Source organism: Stenella coeruleoalba, assembly GCF_951394435.1.
Source record: "Stenella coeruleoalba genome assembly, chromosome: 10".
Lineage (NCBI taxonomy): Eukaryota > Metazoa > Chordata > Mammalia > Artiodactyla > Delphinidae > Stenella > Stenella coeruleoalba.
In genome coordinates this window covers 78,627,845-78,654,056 of record NC_137156.1, presented here as the reverse complement: position 1 = coordinate 78,654,056, position 26,212 = coordinate 78,627,845, and the positions used below count along the sequence as shown (strand labels likewise).

At 40.8% G+C, this 26,212-nt stretch overlaps 2 protein-coding genes across 3 annotated transcripts in view; one reads left to right on the top strand and one right to left on the bottom strand.

The window, feature by feature from the left end:
- SYNPR (synaptoporin) overlaps window positions 1-10,202 on the bottom strand; it is a 294,187-nt gene extending 283,985 nt beyond the window's left edge. Inside the window, exons 1-2 of the mRNA XM_079933014.1 lie at window positions 9,990-10,202; window positions 9,809-9,874 (exon numbers count right to left, since the gene is read on the bottom strand). Coding sequence (XP_079789140.1) covers window positions 9,809-9,874; window positions 9,990-10,007 — 84 coding nt within the window. The 5' untranslated portion in view covers window positions 10,008-10,202. The remainder of the gene's footprint in view (window positions 1-9,808; window positions 9,875-9,989) is intronic.
- Window positions 10,203-10,348: 146 nt separating this feature from the next.
- Window positions 10,349-26,212, top strand: part of CADPS (calcium dependent secretion activator) — a 796,875-nt gene continuing 781,011 nt past the window's right edge. Inside the window, exons 1-3 of one of the 2 annotated variants that reach the window (XM_079933009.1) lie at window positions 10,349-10,493; window positions 15,539-15,642; window positions 25,416-25,658. The gene's annotated coding sequence lies outside the window, so the exon portion shown is untranslated. The remainder of the gene's footprint in view (window positions 10,494-15,538; window positions 15,643-25,415; window positions 25,659-26,212) is intronic. The other variant, XM_079933010.1, reaches the window with a different exon arrangement.

Sequence of the window (26,212 nt, the reverse complement as noted above, 5' to 3'; positions counted from 1 at the left end):
AAGTGAGATCAAGTGAAATAACACATGTAGGGCACTTAGGTTAAGTCCTTGTCTCTATGTATTAGTGTTACTACTATTTGTGTATATTTTATGATTATCTCACAATGAAGAGAGAATAGAAATAAAAAACAATATGATGATAATATATTGACCAAACTTTATGTTTATACTCTCCTGAAAAATTTTGGAATGCTTAATTTTATTTACAGATAACATATCATTGTCTTTAACAACCTCTTCCTTAGTTACAGTTAGGGAGCCTCAATATAAACCAGATGCTCTGCTGGGGGTTTTATAAACACTCTCTTACTGAACCCTCACGGTAACCCAAAGATGTGACTTTCATGACCTTCATTTGACGGCCTCGGACCTGAGAACAAGCACAATCACGTAATCTGCTCAGTGTCCCATGGCTGGAGAGAAGAGCCAGGCTTCCAGCAAAAAGCTCATTCCAAAGCCCAGGCTCCTTCAAGCCCCATATTACCTTCCAGGTTTTTCATAGGATTCTTGCTTGTCAACCAATTCCTCCCCCATACCCTCCTGAAACAAACAGGACCCATCACACCAGGCAAGCCAATGACTCTCCCATGAGTAAACATTCAAGATAAAAAATTTTATTTGCATAGCGATATTAAATTAACCCCCCCCCCATCCATTCATGTTCTTCTACCATGTTAATAAACACAAGCAGATAACTGAGGTACTCATTAATGTAGTCTTCTAATGTTAAGGGCCAGTGTTGAATTAACCTACCAATTTATGAACAAAGATGAAATATGTGTGGTTTGGGGTTATACGTTTTCCTTCATGAGTCATGAGATAGCCTAAGGAAAAACCCCGTCATTATTCTCAGAAAGAGGCTTTTCAACTGATGAACAAGCGGCACCAGCTGGCAGAGCCCACGTGTTGAAAGGGCAAAGGCACAGCCCCTCCAGATCACATTATCGGTGTGGATCCCCCCAATGGCCCCTCGTCAGAGCGAATTCCAGGAAGCCTGCTCCCCAAATCTCAAAGAGGCAATGTCTTCTCCTTAAGAAAATTACCAGTTCCGCCTTCTTCGTCCACAAGACACATACACCTCTCCCTGTGCCTAAAGTGCCCGGGACTTAAAGAACAGTCTAGGGGACATGTTTTGAATCTCATGACACTTTGTATTCAGGCCACAAGTGACAGGGACTCGCAGTGAACCTCTGGCCCAGGGCAGCCAATCCATAGCCTGATATGGCCTGGGGCCGACGGTTGTGTCCCCTGAGCAAATTATCCACTGAGCCAATCGTATTCCTTCTCTTAGGACGTGAGATGAGAATCACAGAAAGAATGAGCTCAACGAGCAGGAGAAAGGGAACACACCAAGAAGGCAGTGGGATGGCGGCCAAGGCACGATACCGGCAACACTCTTGCTAAGGCGTTGCCTTGAACCGAAGACCTGCAGCCTACGCCTGTGCCACTCCTCGTGCGATTATTTTCCCTAAGAGTTCTTTCTCCTTCTGCGCTGTGCAGTGGGCATGCCTGCAGCTGCCCTCCTTCCTTGACAGTTGAGTCAGGAGTTACTCTCCTCCACAACCAAGACTGACAGCTAAACCTTTGTTTCTATGGGAGTCCCTACAATTCCTCTTCACAATGGAGATCATGAAAGGTACTTGACACTCCACCCAATGTGTTCTCAAGGATTCATTTATTCATTCTCTATTCTCTTTCCTCCCTCCTTTTTTCCCTCACTTTCTTCAACCAGTACTTACTAAGCACCTACTGCCTGGATGTTTTAGGTTTTTTATTGAAGTACAGTTGATCTATAGTGTTGTGTTAATTTCTGCTGTACAGCAAAGTGATTCAGTTATATATATATATATATATATATATATATATATATATATATATATACATTCTTTTATTTATTTATTTATTTTTTTGCGGTACGCGGGCCTCTCACTGCTGTGGCCTCTCCCGTTGCAGAGCACAGGCTCCGGACACGCAGGCCCAGCGGCCATGGCCCATGGGCCCAGCCGCCCCGAGGCATATGGGATCCTCCCAGACTGGGGCACGAACCCGTGTCCCCTGCATCGGCAGGCGGACTGTCAACCACTGAGCCACCAGGGAAGCCCTATACATTCTTTTTTATATTCTTTTCCATTATGGTTTATCTCAGGATATTGAATATTGTCAATTGCCTGGTTCCTATGTTCAATTGCCTGGGTGTTTTGGTGGGACTTATGAATGCCCCTGGAGGTGTTCCTACCATGTGTCAAGCACTGTGTTAGATACTTAGAATGTACTGATGAACAAGACAAACAAGATCCTTGTTTTCACAGAGCCTTTAGTCTGTTTGAGGAGCTAAAATGTAAAAAAAAAAAGTCACTAAATAGTGTGCTCTGGGAGCCATCAGGAGACTGACTTCATCTGGAGGGACCTCCCTACTCAGAGAGGCCCTCCCAAAATAAGTGATGTTGGACTTCCCTGGTGGCGCAGTGGTTAAGAATCCACCTGCCGGGCTTCCCTGGTGGCGCAGTGGTTGAGAGTCCGCCGGCTGATGCAGTGGATGCGGGTTCGTGCCCCGGTCTGGGAAGAACCCACATGCCGCGGAGGGGCTGGGCCCGTGAGCCATGGCCGCTGAGCCTGCGCATCCGGAGCCTGTGCTCCGCAACGGGAGAGGCCACAACAGTGAGAGGCCCAAGTACCGCAAAAAAAAAAAAAAAAAAAGCAGGGGGCATGGGTTCAATCCCTGGTCCGGGAAGATCCCACATGCCACAGAGCAACTAAGCCCACGTGCCACAGCTACTGAGGCTGCGCTCTAGAGCCCGCAAGCCACAACTACTGAAGCCCACGCACCTAGGGCCCGTACTCCTCAGCAAGAGAAACCACTGCAGTGAGAAGCCCGCACACCGCAATGAAGAGTAGTTCCCGCTCACCACAACTAGAGAAAGCCCACGTGCAACAAAGACCCAACGCAGCCAAAAATAAATAAATTAAAAAAAAAAAAGTCCAAAAGAAGTGATGTCTAAATTGACACCTGAAAAGAGAAGAGGAATTTGCCAGCCAAAGGGAGGTTGGTGAAAAGAGAGAGTGTGTGTTCTAAGCACAGGAAGGGGCATGTGCAAAAGTCCATCAGCCCAGCAAGAGACCATAACCAGGCCCCCGAAATATCTAATAAAGGTGAAATGTGTACAGAGCAAGAAACAGGCTTTTAGTGTGAGAGTGAAAAGGGTTGAGGGTGGATTTCCTCCAAGTTTTGATGATGCATCAGTTTCAACAGACAGCAGGTTCCAAAGAGATCAAAAAGACTGGGGCAAAAGCTAGAGGATGGAGAGTGGTTGAGAAGGGCTCAGCCCCGCAGGGAGCAGAGATACTTCACACCCCAGTCTTCATCAATTATCCCATGATATCCAGAGTCTCCTAGATTGGAGAAAATTGCCTCTTATCATCACCATCATCATGATCACAACTATCTTTTACTTTTGGAGGACATTTAGTAGTTTACAAAGTGTTTTACTTGCTTGTTCTTACTTAAAATTTCCAAAACTATGAGAAGGTAGGCAAGGGGTGTTGTCCCCAAAATTCAGTGAGGAAGTGAGGTTCTCACAGGATGGCTAAGCTAATAGAATGAACGAGAATAATTACAAATACAGCCAAGGTCAAAGACAGAAGGAGAAGACTCAAAGGAAAGTCATTGTGTTGTAGATATATTCCTTAGAGGCTTTTTATTATTTTTTTATATTAACATAAAACTATTTTTCCTACTTGAATCAGGAGGAAATGTGAATCCTCTGGGGAACAGAGAACTAAGGGTAATGTTTCTACTTGAGCATGAGAGCTGGGTTCTTCTCCTACTTTTATCTGGGTGATTCCCAAGAGCCAGGTGTACCTGGGTATTAGGGTGTGGTTAGTAAGCGCCTTATAGTGGTTGATGCTATAAGAACCTTTGTCTACACCCTGGAGAATTCAGTTGGATACATGTAACTCTTCGAAGAATAAGCAATGTCTATGGATTATGATTTCAGAAAGATCAGGAAAACTGTCTCCCCACACCTCAGCAAAAAATTCCTTAGAACTAAGTTCCTGCAATTCTTCTTTTCCTTTAGGTTCAACACTGGCCTCTCTGGAATGTTCCTTGAATGCAATTATTCCAAGGAGCAATTCCCTAGAGAGTCACACATGCTATGGTAAAAAAAAATCCCTGGCAGCAAGGTATAAGTGGTGAGGGGCTCAAAAGAGGCACACACATAACTGTGAATATAGATTTTCTACGTCAGAACTTTGCCAAGGCTCTAACTTGCAAGAAGTTGCCATAATGTTATAAATTACTCTCCGGTAGATTTCTACTTCTTCCTTTTTCATCATTCCCAGAATCACTCAAATTGTTATCATCATTATCACCATCATCATCATCATGTCATCATCATCACCTTCACAATCATTTGCTGAGCACTTTTTATAGCCCAGGCACCATGCAAGGTGGTTTATGTGAATTAAGTCATTTATAGCAATCCTTTGAAGTAGCAACTATTGATGTTATCAGTCCCATTTTACAGATGAGAAAAAAATGATACCTAATACAGTTAAATAACTTGCCCAAGGTCACCAAGCTAGTGGAAGAATAAAATTGGGATTCAAATCCATACGCAGTATTTTAATCTTTTTTTCTGTATTCGTGGCGCAAAATACCAATGTCTTAATGAAACTCAGAAAAGCATGAAGGGACAAATCCATTAGCCCACTGGGGAGCTGCTCTTTTATGAAAAGTGTATTTATTGATTCATATTTCATTTATACATGATTTTTGTCACTTGAGAAGCTAGCAGTTATAATTAAATCCAAATTAATGTAGCTTTGAAATTATATCCCACCCTCAGTGGCAGATTGCAGCTCATAATTTAAACAAGTTGTATGTTAGAATTCCTGTGTTATTTATGCTTAGAAAAGAAGAGTTGTCTGACTCATGCACAGGTATTTTTAAAAAAATAGAAAAAAACGACCCATAAAATAAGGTTAAATTATTGGCTTTATAATCAAAATCTTTTTCTATGTATTTTAAATGAAAAGATACTGATTTTTAATTAGAACCTACTCTACCTTGGTTAATTAATAACCAACAGAAAATAAAACAATATCAAAGACAATTGTCGTCTCTTGAGTTAGTCTCTAAATATAAACACTCCTTGGCATTTTCAGAAGACGCCTGAAATACACATCAGAGTGGGTGAGATAAACACTGCAAAATCGGATAGCACCTGCCTTTTAACGTTTCTGAGGATTAGGGATAAGTTACAGCAGGTGCCTGTCGCACTGAAGGAAGCAGAAGAGTGTAGCATTTAAGAGAACACAGTTTGGAGTGAGAATGTCAAATCCTGGCTTTGCCATTTCCTACAATTTTGTCCCTGATGAGTTATAAACATCCCCTGAATTCCATGGTGAAATGGGAATGTAAGCCATACAGATTCAATACGATGATGTATGGAAAGCACTGGAATATAGTGCCTCATATGAAGGCTGCATGACAGAGGTAGCTACTGTTACTTCTCTCCTTAAGAGTTTAAAATGATAACTATATTATATTATATTTTATTATATCAAACATGCTTACTGTGTTATTATCAATAACATGATCAGAAATACTATTCATATCAAGCAAGCAGTATGACGTTTGAAAAACATAGATCAGAATTCAGATTCAGGAATGAAGATTAGAGAAGCAGGTATCTCCATTTAAATCAAGGAGCTCTATGCCTCGTACATCAGACATGCTGCATCTCTGGATAAGCTGGCCTCCTTTGGAAAGGCAGAAAGGAAAGGCAGAATGGAGATATGGAGCCCAGGGGTTGTAGCAGAAACGGTAGCAAAATGGGGGATGGAGGTCAGAGAATAAGAATTAGAGGAATCAAGCAAGTTGCCCCAGCAGTTAATTTTAGAGGGACGGAGTCTGGACCTGCCAGCCAAGCAAATATCATTTGGGGGAGCTGAAGTCCCTTTGATGCCCTTACATGTGCACCAACTCAAGTCCTGGACAATTTGGAACTGTTGGGGTCCCTACATTCCATTACACATAAATCCACAGGTGCAAATCCAGAGCCTTGTAAATAGTAGACAGAAAAAAGAATGTATTAAGAAAAATGCTTTAAAAGGAAAAAAGAAAAGCAGGCCAAAATTCTACTGGCAAAGAATTGAAGTAGCAAAATAAGAATGATCAGTGGAAGGCAGGATTCTACACCAATTTAGTAAGTCTGAGAAATAAGGTAAGTTCAATTAAAAAAAATTTTTTTACCATCTCCAAATGATGGTTTAAGACATTTTTCTGGACCTATTTTATCATCAGGGAATAAACAAAACAGACCACCAGAGTCAGTGCTGTGTCCTGAATTTTGGTTTTGACCCAAAAGATAGCGGAAAGTCCCCTGACCTCATTTAAGTAGAGATTAAGGATTTGGAAGTTTTGCCTCAAGGTCTTTGAAATTGGCTAAAGCTTTTTCCCTGAAGACTTGACTTTTATACGTTTTTTAAACTTTAAATCTACTGTATACATGAGCCTTTCCTAAGCAAAGAACACATCAATAAAGTGCATTTTCCCCCCAAGGCAATAAATCTCAAAGTGGAGGATGTATTTAGAAGTAATACTGCTTCAAATGGTCAATCCATAGAAGATCATTTAAAATATAAGTTATTTTTTTTAATTACTCATGCGCACAACTGTGGACAAGTGATACGCCTGTGATTCTTCCTGAAGACCACAGCTTTCCTTCACCCTCTTCTCTCCCCACTGAATCTCAAATTACACCCTTTGGGAAAAACATCAGTTTTAACAGTTCAGAGGTATACATCTATGGTTATACAAATTACAAACACACGTGCCCACATTCACATACATAACTATATTTTCTTATTTTCTTTTTACAAAAATATTATATGCTATACATTAGTCTGAAATCTGACTGAATACATTTCCCATGCATTGATTAAAAGAAGGAAAACCGAAAACCACTTTTTTCCCCATAACAATTTCATCAAATACTAAGAATGAAACTCATTTTTCTGCACTTAATAATTTTATCAAACACAGTTACCTATGCTGACTGCCAGCACAATGCATATCAATTTAACCCATCTTTTTAACGACAGTATAATATTTCACAGCATGCATGAATCATACATTAACTATTTTCCTATTAACGGACTTACTAATTGTTTCTAGTTCTTTCCTCTACAAAGGATGTTGCAGTAAATAGCCTTGAGCATAGATCTTTACATACACTTTTACTTCTACAGAATAAATACTGAAAAAGAAAAAGGATTGTAGTTCAAAGTCTTTCAAGACTACCAACTTTGAAGCTGTCGCCCCACAGAACAGGAGAAACCAGGTGTTTTAGTGCTCTGTCACGGTCAATTTACACTTTTTGCTGATCACTACAGTTTACCGAGCACCATGAAAGGCACCTGTGGGGAACACAGAGGCAAGCAGAACAAATTTCCTGCCATCCAAGAGCTAGAACTCTCTCCTCACTCTCTCCCACAGAAAACAAAGACCTCAGAGTGACTCTTCACCCATGGCATGCACAGAAGAGATATTTTCCTTTCTCCATTTTGATAAACTTTCTCAAAGCTTCTATGTCCCTGCTCTCATCTCTTGACCTTAGCTCTTTCAAAAGGTAGTGATCAACTAACTTATCTGACCTTTTAAGGTTTCACTGGTCCATTATTCAGCTTCTCTCCCACAAATGAGAGGCTAATCGCTGATTTACAAGCAAAATACCTTCTTCCTTAGAGCCTCAGAGGCCCAGAAGAGAGGAAACCAACTATACATAAATCAAAAAAATATTTTAAATGTAATAAGTTCTCTCTCCCTCTCTCTCTCTCACACACACACACCAAGAAAAAACTATAAGGCAGTGTGATAAATTCTCATGAATAAATGAATGGATAAGATGTCATGGAAGCCCAAAGAGTGGGGTGAATCATTCAGTTTGGGGTAGAGGAAAGGGGAAGAACCAAATATGAGAGAAATCTTCACTGAGGAGGTAATCTTCAAGCTGAGGTTAAAAGACAAACATTTGTTCTCAGCTTGGGCTGTGAGGGCATTCCATATAGTATTAATAAGAATAACAAGAGCCTTAAGGTAAAAAGCGCTTTGGAGTTTGGGGGGCTCCTTGTATAGCTTAGGGTGGTAGTCCTCTAACTTTAATGTGCATAAGAATTATCTGGGGAGTTTGTTTAAAATCCAGATTCCTGGGCACCCACATTCCCAATATTTTTATTTTGTGTCCAGAAATCTGCATGGAAAAAAAAATTCATCCAGGTTTACCACACTCTGAAAGATACTCATAGAGGCTGTGTGTGGGGAGTGACATGAAATAACGTTGCAACTGAAGGGGATACAAACTAATGTTTCAGGTGAGTGACAGTGTGAAACAATAAGAGATTCTGTCAGAAATGATGTCAGGCCTTTGAATTTTGTTTTGAGAGACAATGGCTTGACAATGGAGCCTTTACACTGAGCAAAAAAATCACTCTTCCACAGAGAATGTTTGTTGAATGGCTGAATGATCAAATGTGGACAGAACTCTGAGAAAGTCAACTGAAAGCTGCCCAGACTGTGACTCCTGCTTGCTTTAACCGGTGGCTGTGAGGAAAACAGTTTTAGAATAGCTATCCCCAAACCAATAGTTCAAGCCTTCCAAATGCTGTCCTGATGTTATGTGTGGTTGATATATTCGTGCATTTTTATGCAGGTTTACAAACAAGGCAAATGTGATTACCCTGTAGATCATCCACGTAAGCATGTACCACAGTTTGTGTTGCCAAAGCTGGATACTGGGCCTTGGAGCTAAGATCTGGGAGGACAGAACACGCTCTTACATAACTTCCCAGCTAGTCGGTGGTAGGGCCTGTGATTAATGCTACATGACGGGCTCTGAACTTTCTGTTCAGATAGGTTCGCTTGCCTTTCAGAGCTCCTAGCAAGAGAATGTGTGACCCGCAGATTTCACTCTGAATAACCATCATGCAAGCATTGACACTAACATGGCTCTGTGGCCCCCTGGGTAACTGTTTCTGCGCCTCACTCCTCTGCCAACAGATAAGTTGCCCTAGGACTATCAAGTTGTTTGTTAAGGGGACCGAAGAGAAGAGTACTATAACTTCCTAAAGCCCCGTCGCTGAAGCAAGCTCCACAGAGAAGGCTGGGAGGTTCTAGAAGAAATCAGAAAAGCCCTCGAGAGCAGCCAGGGTAGAGAAACTCTGAGATGGGAAGAAGGAGTCCCGCTCTCGACGGCAGTATCTTTCACAGCCTCGAAGCTTCTCTCTCCCTGGAGCTCCGGCTGCGGAGCGCGGATCACAGCGCTTCCAAGCATCCCGGGCGGGGCGGAGAGCTGCCCCAGTGCTCACCAACTTTCCCAGCTTGGCAAAGCCCTCCCCGCTCGCTACTCCGCTCAGCCCCGGTCCCTCCTCTCACGCCCTCACCCCCGCAATAATCCAGGTGAGCAGCCAGAGCCCAGCGGCAGCTCCCCCATCTGTTCCCCTCCCGGTCTCCCCAGGAGGCTTCTTTCCCCAGCCCCTGAGCGTGTGCAAGCGCCTCGGTGACATGAGACATGACACCTCGTCTAAGCGCCTGCAAAAACTCGTCCACGTTCCCGCCTCCAAGCCGGGACCCTACATCCTGTCCCCGCCATCCCGGAATGGCACCTGGGGAGTGGGGAGGATTGAAGGAAGCGGCTTTTGCATCCCAGGCTTGGAGCAGAACCGAGCAGACAGCACCGCACCCGACCTCTCCTCACCTACTGGTTCGCCGCCTTGGTCCCCTCCCCGCACACACACCGCTACTCACCAATTCCAGGGCTCGCAGGAAGGCAAGGGGCTCCTTCAGCACCCGGAAGGTGCCTGCCGAGGCCAGCTGTGGACCAAGGAGGCAAGAGAGAGAAAGAGACAGCGTGAGGAAGGGTCTGGAGACGCAGCATCCGGAGCCCGGGGGTCCCGCGGCATCACCCGCGCTGCCCAGTCGGTCCTACCTGGCTCACGGGGTCCATAGCTCGCCTCGCTCGCTCTTCTCAACCAGTGGTGCCTTTGAAAATGAAGTTTGAGGGCCACTACCGTCCTCGTCCTCAGAGCCAGAAGCCCCCTTTCCGAAAGAGCCGGAGGAGCTAGGCCGGGGAGTGCTGGGTGCCGGGCGCGGGCTCGCGGACGCTGGGTTCTCGAAGCCTGCGCGCGGCTGAGGTGAGCACAGGCGGCGAGAGTGGGAGGGGCGGGTGGGGAGGCGGAGCTGCGGTGGAGGCGGGAGACCGGGACGGCGCTGGAGCCCGCCCAGCGGCCCGGGGGAGGCTGCAATTGGCCAGCTGCGAGGTCCGGAAGGGAGGACGAGGAGGTGGGCGAGGCCCAACTGCGACCTTGGGAGCGGCGCTGCCGCTCGCGCCCGGTTCCCTGAGGCTCCAGGGCAACTTTGGGGCTGTAGGTTTGGGGAAAGCAGGCTGGCACCCTCAGGAAGACGGTCCCCTGCCTGAGGACGGGGTTTCCAGGTAAGAGAGAGAGGCAGCCCACACCTTACATGGGGAGGTGTGTGCGTTCTGGTGACTTCTGAACACCAGAGAAAGACTGCTGACTCGGTCATTCCTCTCAGCCTTCATGGAACGTTCTCCATGTGACCAAGCAGCGCCAGGTGCTGGGATACATCAAGGAACAGGCTAAACACTGCCCGTTACCTCAGGGGTAAGCAGAGGGTCAGGCCAGGGGGAAGGGAGCTAGAAGGGGGAGAGGGGAAACGAATAAATCATGAAAATATGGGACAGTGTGCCAGGCAGGTAATCCCATGGCCACTGTGTGAGGTCAGGAGAGAATTATAATGTCCATTTTTTAAAGTAGGAAAAACAAATAGACTTCGGGAGGCTGAATTAGCCAAGCTAACATAGCTCATGAGGGGCTAAACAGGGATTGGAATTCAGGTTCCTTCAAAACTCATGCTGTTTCTAGTGGGATACTTTGCCTAGGATACAACCCTCGAATGAAGCTCCCCCAGTCCGTCATAAATAGGCCTGAGTGCATCCCCACCTCAACTCGTACTCTTTCTCCCTTAGTCTGCTAAGCTTGCCAAAACTAGTAAACAACAACAAGACAATTGAGTTCTTTCTATGAATCAGAAATTGTGTTAAGGGCTTTATAAACATTACTTCATTAAATATTCACAAAACCCCATGGGTTAGTAGTAGTGTTATTCTCATTTTAGGGATGACGGAATTGAGGGCCATGGAAGGGGAGTGCAGAGACTGAAGCCAGAGTTGAATTCAAAATAATCAGAAAAGAAGGAGGAGTCGTCTTCAGCACGCTTAGCCATTCCACCTTGTAGCTGATATGTCCCCTTCCTTCTCACTCCCTTTGGACTGGACCCCATGTATGAAGTGGTCTCCCAGCAACACAGATAGCCCATCTGTTTACTAATAAGATTTGCCAAAAAGGTCTGGAGTTGGGGGATGGGGGGAAGAGGAGGAGGGAGAGTAATTAATATTCAGGAGTTGGGGAGAAAGATGCAAATGAATAGTTTAGAGTCTGAGAAGGGGAGGCAGCGGGCCAAAACTGGGTAAGAAAGAGTGTCCCAATGTAGATGCCCCCTGCCCGTGGGTTTTGTTGGAGAAAAACTAGAAAGTTAGTGAGTCAGAACTCCAGAGGGCTAGTTGCACCATCTGCAGCCAGCCAGTTTTGTTCCTACTGCTCTTCCTACATGCAGATAGAGTCTAAAACAATTAGAAACAAGTTGTTTCAAAAATAAGCCATTATGCAACTACAAATACTTACTGTGTGTCCTGCAATTTTTGTATATGATTTTGTGTGTGAGGTTATCTAACGTCCTCAAGACCTCATGTTTTTAAAAATCTGTCAAAGGGAGCCAACAACATTAATTTAGCTGGTTGTTATGAGGACTCGATGAGGTTTTGTAGATAACGTATCTTGGGCAGAGTCTGGTACATCATAATCTCTCCGTGTGTATTAGTTGAATTTCTGACTGCTAACACTTCTACAGAAGCAAAGGTGAAGGCTCAGAGGCCCACATTAGAGGCGTGGTCGATTGTGGCACCGTCTTGTCACTCTCTGCAGTGCCCCTCCGCTATATATCCTTGCCCCTTTGAACTCAGGAGTTGCAGTGTTACTTGCTTTGGTCAGTGGTTGTGGGCAGAAGTGATGAATGCATTTCTGAGCGGAAGTTTTAAGAACTTCTTCATGATTTGCCATCTTGTTAATTTCCTTCTGCTATGATGAATACAATGTACAATATTACACAGAGGCTGCACTCACAGCCTGGATCTTGGCATAAGACTGATGTAGTGTAGAGCTGCAACTGGACCTTGATGGATGCGGAGCTGAGCAAGAAATTAAGTTGTAGCTGTAAGCAACTGAGATGTTAAAGTCTTTTTTTTACTACAATGCAGCATAACCTAGGCTGATTGATACAAGTGTTCACACAGCTAGTAAGTAGCTGAACCAAGATTCCACCCTGTGTGACTTCATTGTCCTTGAATCCTTCCTCTTTCCATTATTGTCAACTAGCTTATGCGGTGTAACACCTCCTGCATATGTTTAATAATGATGATAATTATCATAATAGCTTATATCAATTCAGTTCTCGCTACATGCCAGCCACTGTGCTAGGTACTTTAAATACATCATTTAAGCATCACCGCCATCCCCTCTTTTATGGTTAGTATATCCAGGTTAGAAAGACTAAGTGATGTGCCTAAGATCATCTAAACATTTGTATCTCTTTAGACAGAGAGATTGATTTATTTAAAATACCACCCACTTGCATTTCATTTGAGCTGAGAACTTGGCGAGGATGAAGTGTGATGACTGAGCCTATTCCCCCAGGCCTGTCTTCACACCCAACATTCCTCCTTGCTAATACGGTGGCAAATTTTCCAAGTCCTCTAAACACCACGTGAAGGGAGCCAGAACTGTGGCAAATGGCAATGTAGTCGCTTAGACAACAATTGCACATTGTCAGAGGATGCTTCTCACGTTCCAGAAATGTATGAGCTGTCAACAGCTGCGTCACCAAAATAACCCAGAGTTCCATATCCCATTTGCAATGTTAAATACTTTGTAGACATTGGGGCTAGAACCTCTGTATTCGGACCTGGAAATAACATTAGGTTCCTTTAAGAACTGGGTTGGGAGAAGTAGGAGGGATGATAAAACACTGCCACAATATTACTCTCAGTGACTGAGGGTGACCCCTTCTCTTCTGCCCCATGATGACGAAAGATAATTTCCCTCTTACAATAACAAATCTCTCGAAGTGATTCAATAATCCTGTTAACATTGGTGGAGAGTAAATGATCCATTTTAGTGCCCTGTATTGATTATGTAAATCAAATAGCTTCCAAATTCTTCATTCGTGTTCAGCCAGGAACTTATAGTTTGGAAGATTTCCTTTGACATGTCAAGGCAATACATTCACTTGCTGCAGTGGTTTCAATAAAGAGCAATGTGGACCCTTCCCTCCCCCAAAAGACATTTGGCAATAATTGGAGACATATGAGGTTGTCACAGCTGGGAGGGGTGGGTTGGTGCTACTGACACCTACTGGCATGTAGAGGGTAGAGGCCAACGATGTTGTTCAACATCCTACAATGCAGAAGACAGCTGCCCACAACAAAGAATCAAATGGAAAATGTCAGTAGTTGCCAAGGTTGGGAAACCTTGACTTATGCATTCGACAAGTAAGGACTGCCTGCTAATATGGGTTAGTATTGCTCTGTAAACTATAAACAGCTTGACAAAATTCCTGAATTCACAGGTCTTACCTTGTAGTGGGATATACCATAAGCCCAATTTGTTCAAGCTCCAATATTTGATGAGAAGAAAATAAACAAAATTCAAAAAACCATTTTGAATCTCAAAGAGGGTTAATCCTGAATCAAAACTACCAAAAACCAAAGTACCAACCTGCTGTAGACAGACTTGAGTTATTCAGGCAAATTAAATCTCATTCTCAGGGAATAACATACCTGGGTTTAATCTTCCTATATCTCTTGTGGCAAAAAGGAAAAAGTAATTTAAAATTTTATCCATAGCAACTTAATACAGGAGGAAATACTACCCACACATTATGATATTTAAAGTACTGGAAGTACGTAATGAGTGAAAGTCATTCAAAATATTACATATTTCACCCTCTGCTCATACTACTAACCTTATATTTCCAAATCTTTTCTTAACTAGTGAGGGTGAAAGCAAAAGCCAGTAGCGTGTTTGTGTAATATTTATTTGTGTGTTTGGTTTGCATGGGGTCACTGGTACACAGGACAGGAGATGGTGTGGAAGTATTTTCAAGATCTCTAATTTTACAATAAAGATAGCATTATCTCTCCACCCCATGATCGGGTAAAGCCATCTTTACTTACCTATGTTTCAGTCTTAAATGGCTTCAATAACATGTAAGGATGTGTGTTTTTTGTTTGGCTTAAAACTTCGTCACAAAATAAGATTCCATAGGCTTCCTATGGAATTTTTAGCATTCAAGTAGTATCATACTTAATTAACTATCAGAACTGATATAAAATTTCAAGGGTGGTTGGCCAGGGTGAACTCACATCATAAAATGCTTTTGCTATTTCTACTTCCATCTTTGTTTTAAACAAAAGTTATCTGTGTCAGTATGACCAAGCTTTAATACCTGCCCATTAGAGGACCAAAACTCATGTCAGAGGACTTATCATTGCCTGCAGGGAATAATGGTAACAGTAATCATAATAATGACTCTTGAAATGTGTTAAGTAGTTGCTGGACAGAATGCTAAGCACCCCTATAGGCATACCTCATTTAATATCCTCATCAACCATATACGTATGTACTGCTGTTTCTTGTTCAGACAAGAAAACACAGGCTCAAAGAAATTTAAAAATCTCAGCTAATCTTTTATGGATAGTAAACAGCAGAGTCATGATTTTTCTCCCACCCTCATAACTTTCCAAGAAAAAGAGGATATGCATTTTCCATTGCAAATCTGAAAAAGTCACAAGCTTTAGGCAAAAATATTTTTCTTGCTGAAACATAAACAAAATTCCTCTGCAGAAAGAAAGTAAAGATGGGCACCATAGTCTATTACTACTTTTATAACTACTACTACTGTTATTCCATGAACACAAGTAGAAAAATACCCTCCCCTCTCAAAGGCTCAATCATTCTAATTATTTTTGTCATTCATCATTAGCTGTATTTTCCAAAATGCTCATCATTTTTGATGTTCTCCTTGGATCACTCCCTCGTTTTCATAGACTCATGGATCACAACAGCATTGAGTTAATCTCACACCACTCACTGCAATTTTTTTTTTTTTTTGCGGTACGCGGGCCTCTCACTGTTGTGGCCTCTCCCGTTGCGGAGCACAAGCTCCGGACGCGCAGGCTCAGCGGCCATGGCTCACGGGCCCAGCCGCTCCGCGGCATGTGGGATCTTCCCGGCCCGGGGCACGAACCCGTGTCCCCTGCATTGGCAGGCGGATTCTCAACCACTGCGCCACCAGGGAAGCCCTCACTGCAATTTTTGAATGAGATAAATTCTTCTTCCCCAGGCAAGAGTCCAGCATAAAAGGTGATGACACAAGTTCTGGAATCAGATTCACTGAGTTCATCATATGCTGGCTTGATCACTTCCTAGGTGTGTGATCTTGAACAAGTAAGTCCCTTAAACTCTTGTCACTCAGTTTCCTTATCTGTAAAATGGGGTTAATAATTATACCACCCACATCACTTTGTAAGAAAGAATAAAGGAGTTACAAGTGAAGCACTCAGAAGAATCTAATACAGAAAGTTACTAAAAGGCCAAGAAATATGACCTACCTCAGTGGTAAGGAGATGGTCTATGATATTTGCACCCCAAGTAGTTATCACACAACCACTACTTATAATAAACACTTTAGAAAAATCATTTGTTTTCTTCTATTTCCCTTCTTCTTTTCATAATTCATATTTCTTTTCCCCCAAAATACTTCTCTCTTTTTGGTTGGTAAGAATATTGAGTCATTCAAAACATTTTTAGGAGGGAGGCTTCCTGATACACCTAAAAAAATAACAGTTCAATATGAAAGTTTTTTTATTTCTTTAATGTTTATAACTAGAGCTTTGGCAGGGATTTTTATAATTTTCTTAAAAAATAGTTTTACTTGGCAGTGTTTGCAATCTCTAATAATTTTATTCTTGTTTTAAGAAACATTTATATATAAAAAACTTACAGATGATGAAGATAGAAAAGATCAGATCGATTCTCTCATATCTTTAATAAAAGTATGTAATCCAAATTGTATTGCATCCTTTTAATTTTAATAAATTCTCCAGATGGTCTTTAGACCTTGTGTTGCAGTATGACAAAATGGCTTTTGCATCTGCTCTGAACGAGGCAAAAGAAAACCTTACCCTGTACAGTGATTCTAAGAACACATTTACTTATTCCTTCCTAATCTAAACCTTTAAGTAAAAAAAAAATTAAGTCAAATATGAAACATTAGAAAATTGGCTCCTTTGGTCCTTCATGGTCATATTCTCTGCTGGCCTGGGTTCTTTCACAGGGCATGACAGCTGTGTGAGGACCCTGCTGGAGCCACTCACATGGAGAGAAGCACAAATCCAGAACCTAAAATTAGGTTTTACTAAATTATATTGCACTGCACTGTACACCTGCTTGGCAAATAATACTCAGAAGAAAGGTACAATTACACAGGCTCTTTGCCAGAAATAGAAGACAGGTTTAAAAAAAATACTAAGAGAGAAGGAAGGAAGAGAAGAAAAAAAGAAGGAAGAAAAAAAGGAAGAGAGAAAGAGGGAGATGAGACAGAAAATGAAAGAATCCTGTCCCCAAACCATGGTCAGCAGTTATCATCAACAGCATCCCTGGAAGTTACTTCTATTGAGAGTTTGCTATGTGCCAGGCACTATGATAAGCTCCTTATAACACTATGAGTTAGTTATTATCCATATTTCACAAATAATAAAACTGAAGCATCGACAGATGAATTGCTTGCCCAAGTTCATACATCTAAATGGAAGTGAAGCCAAGTTTGAAGCCAGTAATTCTTGAGAGTTTGAACTTATTTTAATACCTTCTAATTATCCAGAGTCTAAAATATGCATCTCTCAGACCACAACTGGAAACTGGAGATATTGATGAGCCTTTTATTTCGTTACCAACCCCAATTACCTAATTAAATATTACAGAGATGATCACCTACATTCTCAACTGTTTCTAAATTGTGGTAAAGAACACATGGATATCCAGCCTCCCCAACACCTTTTGTTGAAGAGATTATCCTTTCCCGATTATGTAATCTTGGCAATCTTGTCGAAGATCTGTTAAATGTAAAATGCCTGTGTTTATTTCTGGGTTCTCGATTTTGTTCCATTGGTCTACGTCTGTCTTTATGTGGGTACCAACTATTTTAATTGCTGTAACTTTATAATGTATTTTGAAATCAGGAAGCGTGACACCTTCAGATTTGTTCTTCTTTCTAAAGATTGTTTTGGTTATTTAAGGTCTTTGTGATTCCATATGAATTTAGAAATTTTTTTCTGTTTCCGTGAAAAATGCACTTGGGACTTAAATAGGAATTGCGTTGATTGTAGATTGATTGCTTTGGGTGCTATGGACGTTTTTAACCTTATTAAGGATTCTAATCCATGAACACAGATGTCTTTCTGTTTATTTATGCCTTTGATTTCTTTCATCAGTGTTTATAATTTTCACTGTAAAAGTCTTTTACCTCCTTGGTTAAGTTTATTCTTATACATTCCACGTTCTCAATCTTTATATGCTTTTTAGTTTCAGTCTTCTGAGTAATGATTTTTGGAACATCATTTGTTCTCAAGAAAAGCACTGTTCTCATTTATTTTTCAAGATATCCAAAGGATATCTTGTTTTACCTTAGTGTTATAGGACGTTAAATGCTAATGAGGTGACATGAACATGCTTGATTAAAAAAATAAATTGAGCTATTAATTCATGAAAAGACATGGAGGAACCTTAAATGTACGTTTAAACATTGGAAGCCAATCTGAAAAGGCTACATACTGTATGATTCCAGCTATATGACATTCTGGAAAAGGCAAAACTATGGAGACAGGAAAAACAAGAGTGGTTTCCAGAGGTTAGGGTGGAGGGAGGGATGAATAGGTGGCACACAGACGATTTTTAAGGCGATGAAGATACTCTGAATGATACCATAATGATGGATACATGTCATACATTTTTCCAGTCCCATATAATATGCAACACCAAGATTGACCATATTGTAAACTATGGACATTGGGTGATTATGTTGTATCAGTATAGCTTCATCAATTGTGAAAATTATACCACTCAGGTAGTGGAAGTTGATAACAGGGGAGGCTATGCTCATGGGGGTGGGGAGCAGGGGGTATATGAGAAATCGCTGTGCCTTCTGCTCAGTTTTGCTGGGAACCTAAAACTGCTCTAAAAAATAATTTAATTTTAAAATATGATAGATCTAGCAATTCCAGGTTGATGTCTTGAAGTTAAAAAAAAAAATGTTAATCACTACTTAGTGCTGTTATTTCTCTAGCCAAGGACCTATTATGCCCAATGGTAGAATAAGAAATGGAGCATGTTTATGAAAGTCTTCATTTAATAAAATGAGTGTTGGATTACTTTTTCCTTAGCATGGTTTAAATTAACCAAGAGAAAAATGTAATTGTCTCTGATGGCTTTTATCTCGCTGTATAAAGATTAATTGAAGGTAATGTTTTTTGATTTAATGTGTAAGTTGCACGTGTTTGTGCATATGGAGAGTTTATGGAGAGAAATACAAGCACATTAACACTTCTGGTAGCCTTTCTTCTCTTTATTTTACAGATATTTTAAGAGTAATACATATAAAATTTCAAATAATATAGAACTACTTAAGGTAGAAATCCCTCTTTTCTACCTGCTACTTCCATTGCCCAGAAGAATATACAATCTCCTGTATAGAGATATATGTGCATGTGTGTGTATATATAAGTGCATATATTAGATATATATACATAAAATATATGAATATATTTGCATATATTATGCATGTATATATGTATATATCCCCCAAATATAATATACATACATTATTATATGCTTCAAATAGTATATATGCTATATTTTACAGAAATGAGATAATACCATATAGATTATTACATGGCCTACATTTTTCACTTTACATTTTATCATGGTGGGATCTTAGTTCCCCGACCAGGGATCGAACCCACGTCCCCTGCATTGGACCACCAGGGAAGTCCCAGGCTTTCCATATTTTAAAAGCAGTTGTGTGAATACTCATTTCAACTTGAACCCTCACACCTACCTTTCCATGGTCAAGCATTTGTGAGGAAAATTTGTCATTAGTTATTTTCTGTATTCATAAGCACATCATATCTTTATATTATTAGGAAAATAGAATTTATGCTTATATTATAATTGGTATAATATATATTGGGGATACTTAAATATATAAATGGGTTCTTAGTCATTTATTATTTTTTATAAATTTATTTCTTTTTATTTTTGGCTGTGTTGGGTCTTTGTTGCTGTGTGCAGGCTTCTCACTGTCGTGGCTTCTCTTGTTGCAGAGCATGGGCTCTAGGTGCGCGGGCTTCAGTAGTTGTGGCTGGCGGGGTCAGTAGTTGTGGCTTGCAGGCTCTAGAGTGCAGGCTCCGTAGTTGTGGTGCACAGGCTTAGTTGCTCTGTGGCATGTGGGATCCTCCCAGGCCAGGGATTGAACCTGCGTCCCCTGCATTGGCAGGCAGATTCTTAACCACTGTGCCACCAGGGAAGCCCTAGATTCTTAGTCATTTATTATCACTAAAGTTATTTAAAAAATCTTTTTCACAAATATTTCATATAAGTAAAATTACCTAGAAATTGAAGATTGACACAGTGAAGACATTACAAAAAATGGTATATTTGGGAGACTCACTTTGAATGCTAAACAACTCCATTCAACTCCCCATATGAAAACAGGTTTGATATTAAGTTCTCTAAATTTTCAAAATATTCCATATTTTCCATGAATATTTTTATATAAACAGAAACAATCACAATCAAGCACATGCCTTGTATGTATCAAGAATGGACTGATTGATGTGATCAACAATCTACAACATGAAGTGGGGATTTGCTCAGCCCCCAGTCTTTCTGCTGCCTGGATGTCGTGTTATTATTGACTGGCACTTCCTCTCTTTAAAGGCTCTTTGGGGACTCTTTTGCCTCACTTATGACTTGGCATGTAAAGTCACGTGTTAAATTCTGTGCTCATTTTGTCTGTTTGTTTGCATGAAGAATGATTATTCCATGATGTGAAATAATGAATATTCAAGTGACAGGAAATCTGAATTTGTGAAACCATTTCTGAAATTCTTAACCGTACCAGAATATTTTTGCTGAAATGGATGATACTGAACAAATTGCCAGGTTTTGTTTTGGTTTGTTTACCTTCCCTTGATCCTCTTAAAATGTATTTGATGGAGGCGGGGAAGGTCCCTGAGGCCCCTGAAACAAACCTCAGGCATGACTGGATTGCTCTCTTAACAAAATGTTAGATGGTCATTTAAAATAGTCTTGATTCTGAAATGTAGACTTCCCATTCCCATATAATCATCAAAATGGCAAAACTGAGTAGAAGTTTACTGTTCTCCGATGCCCCAGCCAGGACCTAATGCAGGTAAGAAGCATACACATGGTGGAGGATGGTGTGGTTTGCTTCTTCTTCCTTTTTCTGGCCCTTCCTCTTCCCCTTGTTAACATCTTTCTGACAAAAACAAACAGAGGTCAGTGGAGCAGGAAAGCTCTTAGTTAACTGACATTGTTATAAATTGCTTTATTCTCTTTCAGTCTGAAAGATTTTCTCTTCTTCAAAATGACACTCCCAACTCCTGTTAGGGACCACTCACCTGGCGCCCCCTTAAGCTGAGGCATGTGCCCCTACCTTAGCTGGTCATGTCCTCCTTCTGCAGCTGCTTAGGAACCTGGCAGTCCCTTCAGGCACCCTTTTGTTGGGGTCCTATCGACAGTCCAGGAAAGCCCTATGACAGTGCTCTTAAATGCGGCCCAGGATTGGTCCACGGGAAAAACATATGAATCCTTTTTCCCAACAAACGTTGAGAGAGCATGTCCCCCACAGTTTCCACCACTGGCTTTGACTTCCCCACCATACCTAACCCAGGATATTTGTCAGATGGGAGCCAGACATCAGCTTACTATTTCCAACTGCCAGGGACACCCATTGAGCCCCAATTTTCAATGAGCTCAGTGCACTTCTGTAGGGTCGCCTGTTCTTCAAGCAGCCTAGGAGAGCCAGGGCCACATCATGATTTTCTTGAACCCTGGGAAGTTTTGCCTTCATGGGCCCTTTCTCTACAAAAACATTAACAACTGTATTTTATGACTCTTTTGGTATAAGGATGAATGTAATCCAATCTGGATTGTTTCTTTTTTTCTACTGATTTTAAAAGAAATGAAACCATCTTCATGGTTCCTAGTCATTGTGCCTCTTGAGCAGAGTGGGCAAACCAGTCTCCATAGATGTAACCAGTATATAGAACAAGTGAGACTCAGGAGGATGCTGTAACAAATACAACTTTATATTTGTTTTCTTCCTGTTAAACTACTGGGTACCAGGAACTATGGTAACAAACACAACAGATACTTTTCAACATTTGAATGTAGCAGTTAAAAAAAAGTGATGTAAAGATAGAATAATAAGGCTAATGATGCTTAAAAAAAAAAAAAGAAATAACAAATGCTTGAATTTGTTTATGTGATACATTCTTCTCTATTCCAGGCCACATCCCACTTGGGGGAATGTGGGCACATGTTTGGTTTTGTAAGGGGTAGCCATGTTTCACACTGATAATGAGGATAGCAACGTCTTTGTTCACTTGGATGGGCGTCTACCTGGTTTGAATCACTACAACATCTGCGAACATTGGCAAGGTTTGCTAGATTTTGTGATTCTAGGCTCCATTTCTTCATTTGTAACCAAGGTTTAGAAGAGATGGTCTCTAAGGTGCCTGTTGCTCTGTAACAAGAAAAGGAAGCAAGGTAAAGTGTATTTTTAAATATAGATGACTCTGATTTAAATCCATTAAGTGGACATAGATTATGACTAAATATTGTTTCTTGAAACAAATGAAACATCTCATTCATTCAACAATTGTTTATTGAAGGTTTCCTTAACACAAACACAATACTAAGTATTGGCATTACAAGAATGAATGCAACAGGCATTGTTCCAGCAGTGCAGATGGAGTGTGAAAGTCTGGTGATCAAATACATCATCCTCTTCTCCACATATTAGTGTATTGAACATCATGGAAGCCAAGATTTTTATTACTGACTGAAAAATAAAAACAGTCCTTACCTAAGGAGACAAAAGACCTGTATGCAGAAAACTATAAGACACTGATGAAAGAAATTAAAGATGATACAAACAGATGGAGAGATATACCATGTTCTTGGATTGGAAGAATCAACATTGTGAAAATGACTATACTACCCAAAGCACTCTACAGATTCAATGCAATCCCTATCAAACTACCAATGGCATTTTTCACAGAAGTAGAACAAAAAATTTCACAATTTGTATGGAAACACAAAAGACCCCGAATAGCCAAAGCAATCTTGAGAAAGAAAACGGAGCTGGAGGAATCAGGCTCCTGGACTTCAGACTATACTACAAAGCTACAGTCATCAAGACAGTATGGTACTGGCACAAAAACAGAAATAGAGATCAGTGGAACAGGATAGAAAGCCCAGAGATAAACCCATGCACATATGGTCACCTTATTTTTGATAAAGGAGGTAAGAATATACAATGGAGAAAAGACAGCCACTTCAATAAGTGGTGCTGGGAAAACTGGACAGCTACATGTAAAGGAATGAAATTGGAACACTCCCTAACACTGTACACAAAAATAAACTCAAAATGGATTAAAGACCTAAATGTAAGGCCAGACACTATAAAACTTAGAGGAAAACATAGGCAGAACACTCTATGACGTAAATCACAGCAGGATCCTTTTTGACCCACCTCCTAGGGAAATGGAAATAAAAACAAAAATAAACAAATGGGACCTAATGAAACTTGAAAGCTTTTGCACAGCAAAGGAAACCTTAAACAAGATGAAAAGACAACCCTCAGAATGGGAGAAGATATTTGCAAATGAAGCAACTGACAAAGGATTAATCTCCAAAATTTATAAGCAGCTCATGCAGCTCCATATCAAAAAAACAAACAACCCAATCCAAAAATGGGCAGAAGACCTAAATAGACATTTCTCCAAAGAAGATATACAGACTGCCAACAAACACGTGAAAGGATGCTCAACATCACTAATCATCAGAGAAATGCAAATCAAAACTACAATGAGGTATCACCTCACACCGGTCAGAATGGCCATAATCAAAAAATCTACAAACAATAAATGCTGGAGAGGGTGTGGAGACAAGGGAATCCTCTTGCACTGTTGGTAGGAATGTAAACTGATACAGCCACTATAGAGAACAGTATGGAGGTTCCTTAAAAAACTCAAAATAGAACTACCATATGACCCAGCAATCCCTCTATTGGGCATATACCCCTAGAAAACCATAATTCAAAAAGAGTCATGTACCACAATGTTCATTGCAGGACTATTTACAATAGCCAGGACATGGAAGCAACCTAAGTGTCCATCGACAGATGAATGGATAAAGAAGATGTGACACATATATACAATGGACTATTACTCAGCCATAAAAAGAAACGAAATTGAGTTATTCGTAGTGAGGTGGATGGATCTAGAGACTGTGATACAGAGTGAAGTAAGTCAGAAAGAGAAAAACAAATACCGTATGCTAACACGTATATATGGAATCTAATAAAAAAAGAAAATGGTTCTGAAGAACCTAGGGGCAGGGCAGGAATAAAGACGCAGACATAGAGAATGAACTTGAGGACACAGGGAGGGGGAAGGGTAAACTGGGACGAAGTGAGAGAGTGGCATGGACATATATACACTACCAAATGTAAAATAGTCAGCTAGTGGGAAGCAGCCACATGGCACAGGGAGATCAGCTTGGTGCTTTGTGACCACCTGGAAGGGTGGGATAGGGAGGGTGGGAGGGAGACAGAAGAGGAAGGAGATATGGGGATATATGTATATGTATAGCTGATTCACTTTGTTATAAAGCAGAAATGAACACACCATTGTAAAGCAGTTATACTCCAATGAGGATGTAAAAAAAAACCCCAAAACACCAAAAAAACAGCCCTTACATTGTTTCTCAGGATTAAAGAGTTTTTGTTTTTTAAAAACAGAAAGCACACCTTTGGAAGTTAAAGAATGTCGTTGGAAACCAAACTGCCACTCTACGCTGAACACTTTAAAACACATTTATTTCTATGACTTTGAATGGCTCCTGTGTTTTTCCTTCTAGGAAGAAATCTGTTCTGTCAACAAGCCAATAATGTGTCTTGCACCCTACTGAATTTTGAATATTTTTATATTTTGTGTTAGAGAGCAAGGGTTATTCTCAAAGGGTAGAACTGAGTTTCATGTTGAATATCTAAGTACCACTTATAATTAAAATCACAGAAAAAAATACGAGACCCTATTTAGTATTCAGTTCTGGAGACATAAGAAAAAAACACACATACTCCTGCTATGTGCTGATAGGGTTTGTTTCAGCTTATAATAAAATTACTTTTCACTTAGAGCACTTTTCCTCTTAAAGGCTCAAAGAATTTCAGTTCATGCTTAAGGGATGTGCATCTCTATCTGGCATAATTTTTTCAAAAAAGTTAATAAGTCAAGAGTGACTTTCTCGTTATTATTTTGCTTCAATTCAAGCATGATATTGATCGTGTATCTGCTAATCCTTCCATATTTCTTCCACAGATTTCTGAGTTCCTTCACCTTTTCATCTACTCACTATCAGATGAGATCCCTACCCATATTTTTCTCAATTTATGGAACTCATGGGTCATTTACCCTTAAGCAACAAATCCTGACTATAAATTATGAAGGCTGTAGAGTTTTATATGCACTAATCACAAGAAGAGACAGAACAGCAACGTCACTGGAGCCTGGCTGTGGACACAGGAAGACCTGGACTCAGGTCTTCGGTGACATGTAAAAGCTGTGTGACCTTGGGAAAAATTGATGAATATCTCTTTGTGTCAGTTGCCTTGTCTATAAGATTGGGATGTATTAATAGAAAATACACCTCATGTGGTTATTTGAGGATGTGGCAGTTTGAAACATGGCACCCCAATTTTTGGACACTTCTCTCATCAAATGAGTAGAGTCAGTGTCTCCTCCTATTTAATCTGGGCTTTATGGTCACTTCACCAGTGGAATACATGGTGTCAGATTCTGGAGCCTTAAGAAACTAGGAGCTCCACTTACTATCTCTTGGGATGCTTGTTCTAGGAACCCATCCACCCAGCCATGCTGAGAAGAAGACCTAGAAACTCATGGAGAGGAGTGGGGTCTCCTTGCCCTTGGCCATGACTGAGCTCCCAGCTGGCAGCCACACCAACTTGCCAGCCATGGAGTAACACATCCTGACAGCAGATTCTCCAACCCCAGTGAAGCTACCCCAACTGACACGACATGGAACAGACATGAGCCATCTCTGTTGATTGCTGTTTGAGCTGAAAATTCGTGAACTAAGTAAGTAATTGCTGTGGTTTTGAGCCACTATGTTTTAGAATGGTTTGTTTGTTATGCAACAATTTTAATTGGAACAAAGATTACATGAGATACTATAGTAAAGTGTTCACAGAATTCCAGCATACAGTCATCACTTAAAAATATTACCTGGGAAAAAAATTTGAAAAGGCAATTTAACTTGGACTTCAATATTTCAGAGAATGTTAAGGTTGAACGGATCTTAGAGACCATCTAGGTGAGAGATGACCAGTTGGTGGTCCAAATGGCTGGCAAGTGTATTGTGTTTGCTCAATACGTTTTTGCTGAATAGTGAATGCTTGACTAAAAATATATAAGTGAAACAGTTTGATAAAATCACACCTATGCTGATTACATTTGATGCACTCTGGTATTTTCTCTTGTGTATTTCTAATATTGGTTGCAACCACTAAATTGGTTTCATAACCCACTTTATTTTTTTTTGAATTTTATTTATTTTTTATACAGCAGTTTCTTATTAGTTATCTATTTTATACATATTAGTGTATATATGTCAATCCCAATCTCCCAGTTCA